We start from the raw sequence: 6,438 nt of genomic DNA on the forward strand, positions 1-6,438 counted from the left end.
GATTTCCAGAACAATGAGCTTTGTTCTGATGTGACGAAGTCAACCTCAGTGGATGTGCTGCTCACAAGCCTTATCAAAGGGAATCTGCTTCCCTCTGCTCTCCTCTGGGTTACCTCATGATCAGCTGCAGCCAATCAGATCCCCCCTGAGTGCATTCGAGTCACAGAATTTTGTGGGCTGAATGATGTTCAGAAAGAGGAGTACTTAGGAAATAAAATTAGTGGTCAGAGCCTGGCCAGCAGAATTATACATCAATTCATCGAGGAGCCTGTACATCATGTGCCACATACCAGTCTTCTGTTGGCTTTCAGCCAGTGTGCTGGAGAATATGATGAGCGATGAAGATACTAATGAAATCTCCAAAATTCTGACTGAGATGTGCACACACTTCCTGCTTATTCAGACCAGTCTGAAGAATCAGAAGTACCATGGAGCCACTGTGGAAAACCCAAAGAAGCTGTCTCAGTCAGACAGAGAGATGATTCTGAAACTGGGAAAACTGGCTTTCCAACAGCTGGAGAAGGGTAATCTGATATTCTATGAAGAGGACCTGAGAGAGTGTGGAATTGATTTCAGTGAAGCTTAAGAGTACTCTTCAGTGTGCACAGGGATCTTCAGAGCAGAGTTGGGATTGTACAGGGAGAAGGTTTTCTGTTTTGTACATCTGAGCATTCAAGAACATTTTGCTGCAGTGTATGCACATGATTCATGTGTGAGTAAAAATAAAAAACTTTTCAACAGTGGGGAACTCAGTGGTGAAGATGAGACATTTACACTGTCCAAACTACACCAGGCTGCAGCAGACAAAGCACTGCACAGTGAAAATGGACACCTGGACCTTCTCCTCCGCTTGCTTCTTGGTCTCTCAAGGGCTCCAACCACATTCTCCTACAAGACCTCATGACAGTGCAGCTCAAAAATGAGAGAGAACATCATCAAAGAAACAGTAAAATACATAAAATTAAGAGGAATCTTCACCAGAGTGGATCATCCATCTCTTCCACTGTCAGAATGAGCTGACGATAACTCTCTAGTGGAGGAAATCCAGACTGCCTTAAAGTCAGGAATTTCTCTCAGCTCAAAAGCTAGAGCCACACCAGTGTTCAGCTCTGGCCTGTATGTTACTGATGTCAGAGGAGGTGCTGGACGAGTTTGACATGAAGATGTACAAAACATCAGCAGGGGGTCAGCAGAGGCTGCTCGCAGCACTGAGGACCTGCAAGAGGGCAAGGTTAGAAATGTTAAAATATTGACTGAATTCTGTCTTATAAATCAGAACATTGATATCGCTGGGTCGTCACATTGCATGTAATTTGCTGTATCATTCATCGTTCTTAAAATCAGTCAGGGAAAGCTGGACTGATGTGAATGACAGTTTGCATAAATTTGGAAATGCACAGATATGAGATATTTATTCATTATGGACTAGCTATGGCACACAGTGGCCAGGCAGAGAGAGACTTGAAAAATTATTGTGTGCGAATTGTTTCTTAAAACTGTTTGGAGAGGCAAAGGTTTTTCTTTTTTTCTTTTTGATTTGATTATCTAGTGATATAGTTTTATAATGTATGACCTTTTCAGACCAGCACGAAAGCACTCCTAATGTAGTGACATCTTCTTTATCTGTTGTATCTTTATTTAAGAATGCCAACAGTGTGCTTCTGTTCATGAGTAATTCTGTAAACTTCTGTAAATAAAACAGTGACACTGATATACACTTATCTGCTGATCATGTCTTCTCGGAGTAGACCACTGCAATCTCTCATCTGAAGCCTGTGCAGTGATTGCTTCAGGTCTTAAGTCACTGAACTCACCCCTGAGAGAATTGGATCTCAGCTACAATAACCTGTCAGATTCTGGAATGTGCAATATGCATAACCTCCGTTTGTGAACCTTAGACCAGCTGTACATTGTACAGTAAACTGTACAAAATAACTTTAATCAAAATTTTCCTCTGTCATAATTCATTCATTTGCACAAATAACTGCAAACATTAGGGTTCTGTGATGAGAACTACTTTTCTGAAACCAAGCGTTTAGGAGAAAAGATAAAAGATACTTGTAATATTTTGGCTTGCACATAAATTAATATATCACTGCATGAAATACAGCTACTCTCATTTTGCTGGTAGAGTCCTTGCAGGCCAATACCAGATGGCTCATTAAGATAAGCAGTTTTGCCTTTTTTTTTTAATTGTGCCACTAAATGGAACTTCAGAGGGAAATCTCTTCCTTCAATGTGGAAATTGCACGTTACTCATTTCATTATTATTTAAGAACCCGGGATTTACTGCATTCAGCAGTTGGTATCAATATAGGATGACTTATCATTAAAGAATCTAGTGTCTCTACTAATTAATGTGCAGTGCCAGCCCAAACTCCAGGTAAGAATTATGTTCATTTGTGTGTCTTCGATTAATGGAGAGGATAAAGACCAGTCAGAGTTGGGATCCATGGGTGGGGAATTAGTTTGTGATTATGTAGCCTTATGCTGCATATGCTGTGTATGTAAAAGAGTAAAAAATAACTTTATGACTTTAATTTTTGTATTAAAGACTATGACCAAAATTACATTACCTTTAGGCCATCGGTCATGGCCCCAATGACCTCTGCTGATCTCTGGCCAACTATTGTGTGTTGCAAGCCACACAGTAATAAAACTGAAATCATTTGCAGTCTACGTCAGAAACTGTTTTGTGATATGCTGGTGGTAGGTAAACTGGGACATGAACTACAACCTCATATCTGCATCAAGATTCAGTTTCAGTACGCCACTTGGACTACACCCTCATGTCTGCATCAATGTTCTGTATCAGTATGCCACATAGACTATACCATCATATCTGTATCAGTGTTCTGTATCAATACGTCACATAGACTATACCATCATATCTGCATCAATGTTCTGTATCAATACGTCACATAAACTATACCATCATATCTGCATCAATGTTCTGAACTTAAAAAAGTTGTACTTTGATTGCGTGTCCTGTGTCAGGAAGGACCACAGAGCTGGACAAAAGTGCAGAGTAACAAGTTTGTTTTTAATGAAAACGAGGAATGTTCTGAGGGGTTACCAGGGAGCCAGGAAATGAATGACACAAAATTAGTGTAACAGGAGGCCACAGCAAAAGAACAAAATAATACAAAAAGGAATATACAAAACAAACAGGTTAGCTAGCAGACTAGGATATGGCTCAGTAAACACAGAGGGTGTAGACTTCGCATCGACTGATCCAGCAGAGGGGTTTAAATAGTGAGAGGTAATAGGGAAAACCAAAGTGAGAGCAGGTGCGCAGGATGATAGCGATCAGACTGGCGATTAGTAAACCGGAGACGGTGGGCGGGCAATGGCTGATACAAGCGAGGGAAGAGACGAATTCGTTACATCCTGCTGTCACACAGAGTAATGTGTCATACACTGATATAATTCTGATGTCTTCCACCTAAACGATTTTTTCCTCTTTTTTTTCATTCAGATGTCAAATACCATGACAAACAGAGGTATTTACCATTAGTGAATTAATTTCATGATTTGAGGAGGCATGACATTGATGGTGTTATTACTACTGTTACGTCCCCGGTGGAGTGTGGTGTCTAGGGGTATGTAGGGGGACGTAGCATAAAGGACCCACCACCTGTGCTGGTTTTGGGACGGTTTGGTGAGGGAGGAAAAACACGGACACGGGGAATTGATATGAAAAAGAGTGCAAAATATATTTAGGATATTTACAAAAGTGATATTTACAAAATATTTACAAACACACACGAAGGTGGGAGAGGACGTAGACGGTGCCAAAGAAACGAAACTAGTAAAACAAAAACCACCCTGAACTACACCGAAAAACACACACTGAACTACAAAACAAAAAGGTGGCAGAGCCAAAGGAAACCTGACTACACTAACTAGTAACCGAAATACAGAAGTGGCACCCGCCTCTAACCTATCCCTAGACAAAGTTAACACTATCGCGGGGATCCCCTTTCTTACCTGTCCGTCTCCCCGCGATAACCAAAACATCAAATCCAGTGCGCAATCCACAAACAAAGTCAATTAACGAGAAGGCAGAGTCAAACACAGAATGGCAAGTTTGTAACAATAATGGAAGAAACACACGAAAGGCAAAACGCAACACGAGACCGAAATCTACCCACAGCTAACAACTGGCATCTTTAAATTTCCGCGCCCCATCTCCAGTTGGCCATCCGACGAGGGGTGCTCCGTCTTTGGTTGGCTGGCTGGGAACACGGAGGTGGGGCGCAACACCAGGCCAGGTGGGGAGTGGCAGCTGTTCGCGCCACCGCTGGATCCCTGCGTCAGGTGATAGGAGAGGGTAGAGAGAGAGAGAGAGAGAGAGAGAGAGAAAACACAAGACGCGAACAAGACGCAACCACACACAAATGCGCCGCACGTAACACTACCTATGGGGGTCTAGGAAACTCCGAATAAAACAAGACCTTCAGAGAGAGAGTCTTAAATGGTGAATCTGGAAAGCTCAACCCTCGTTTAAATTCTGTTATTACAAAGACACGTGGTTTAACTTGACTGCGCGGGAAGACACAATATTTCAGAGGAAAAAAGGCAGAAGACCCTGACTATATCTGAGGTTGTTCAGAAAATGAACGAGGACAATTGTTTTGGCCACTGCAGACCAAAGGGTTGTCCGAGTTTTCTTAGGATCACTTACTGCTGAAAGAATCAAACTAGATCTCGTTTAAATTTGAAAAATTGTTATGACAATCTGTATTGTTTATATATTCACATACCTCCAAAGGTTAATCCGCTGCACGGACTCATTCTATCTTATCCGAACTTTGATCTGATCGCGGTACGAAAAGCCCCAATCGTAAACTTCCTCTCCGATTTTTAAACAAATGGTTATTCACTGTTGCTGAAACGTCGAGGGGTTTCATGTAACAAGAAACGCCTCTTTTGATTGAAAACGAAAGCTAATGCGCAAGAGCAGTCTAAAACGCATAACTTCGATTAAATTTCTTCCTAAAATTAGACAGAGGCAAATAACTAAAATATTTTATTCACGGTATGCTAGAAAGCCGCGTCTCTCTTAGACCACGTATGGATGTGAGGTCCACAACTGATGTGAGGTTATCTGAAGCCACATAAACCAGGGCGTTAAGAAGTAGATGGGAAGCGAGGGAGACGAGAGTAGGCCTATATGGAAAGAGTTTTCCACCGTAAAACTGCCTACGTGGGACGGAACACACTCTGGTAAATAAACCAGTTTGTCTTTCAATTTAGGCTTTAAAGATGTTTTTTTTATCCGTCCTTCTGGACCTGTAGAATTCGCAAAATGTGCTGAAGTACGTACCATTTCATGTGACGCATTTACAGCGATGTGAGCACTCGTCATATCTACATTATTTCTAAATTATTTAAAAAGATTTTCAGAGAAGCGAATTTCAGGTTTAAATGTACGTTGACACATCTCGTCCTAATCTACATTAGGAAAGGCAAAGCCCTGCTGTCCAGGTCTTTATGTAGTTAGTTACGGACATACTCGGAAGGGTGGGGTATCCTATGACCCAAAAGAAAGGTCTGAAAAGTCAAATTAAACAATACTTCAAACAAACCATGTCCCTCTGAAAAAGTCCACTTTATCCGAAACTATTTTTACTAGGCTTGCTACACCACTTCTTGAAGGCTTACTGCAACCCTTTATAACGTATCGGTCAATGGCTGTGTTTTTCTTGACACAAGTGACGCAGACAACACAGCGGAGACCAAGCCTCTCACCGTAGGTGCTGGCTGGGGATATCCAGGCCAGTTTACGGACAGTAATAAAAGCGACAAAAGTTGTAATCGTTAATTCATTACATAGGCTCACGTGCATCTTATAACTGATGAACTGATGAAGCCTGCGACCTTTAATTGGTCATAAACGCAAATTTCTCGACGCTGAAAGGATTCTGGTTAACACTCTGTGCGGTCTCTGAAGAGACGGCAGTGATTACCTCATTGGAGGGTGTTGAGTAACTATAGAACACACAAAATTAGAAATGTAAACATCTTAATCCCTGCGCATTTCCTGGGGAACACTCTCATCATGGCCACAAGAGCACAAGTACTGGCAATTGGGTTTTAATCCTTCATTTTTTTCTCCTCAGAATGAACTATCAGCAGAGGAAAAGTGTCAGTGTACTACAGTATGCCTATTTTATGATCTCAGTAAAGGGATAACCTGTGATAAATTTACAGTTATGTTTCCAGAAAGATAGTACTTTAGTTCTAGCTCACCTTTACTGATTCACAGAAGTTTGACTGATTCGGTGTGATTTGTCTGCTTAAAAGATGATAAATTTATAATTTAGGAGGTGTTGATCCTTGATTTTACAAGTGCTTACTTGTAATTAAATTGTGGTTGTAACTTTACTATGTCATGGTTAAGGCTATGTTGTCAGTCTGTTCCTTATGTTTCTA

The 6,438-nt window shown here is 41.2% G+C and overlaps 1 protein-coding gene across 1 annotated transcript in view; it reads left to right on the forward strand.

The window, feature by feature from the left end:
- Positions 1–277: 277 nt before the first annotated feature.
- Positions 278–6,438, forward strand: part of LOC115806333 (NACHT, LRR and PYD domains-containing protein 12-like) — a 20,128-nt gene continuing 13,967 nt past the window's right edge. The window contains exons 1-2 of the mRNA XM_030767004.1: positions 278–524; positions 1,135–1,231. Of these exons, the coding sequence (XP_030622864.1) occupies positions 278–524; positions 1,135–1,231 (344 nt within the window). The remainder of the gene's footprint in view (positions 525–1,134; positions 1,232–6,438) is intronic.

The sequence above is a fragment of the Chanos chanos genome, chromosome 3 (genome assembly GCF_902362185.1).
Source record: "Chanos chanos chromosome 3, fChaCha1.1, whole genome shotgun sequence".
In the NCBI taxonomy this organism is placed as follows: domain Eukaryota; kingdom Metazoa; phylum Chordata; class Actinopteri; order Gonorynchiformes; family Chanidae; genus Chanos; species Chanos chanos.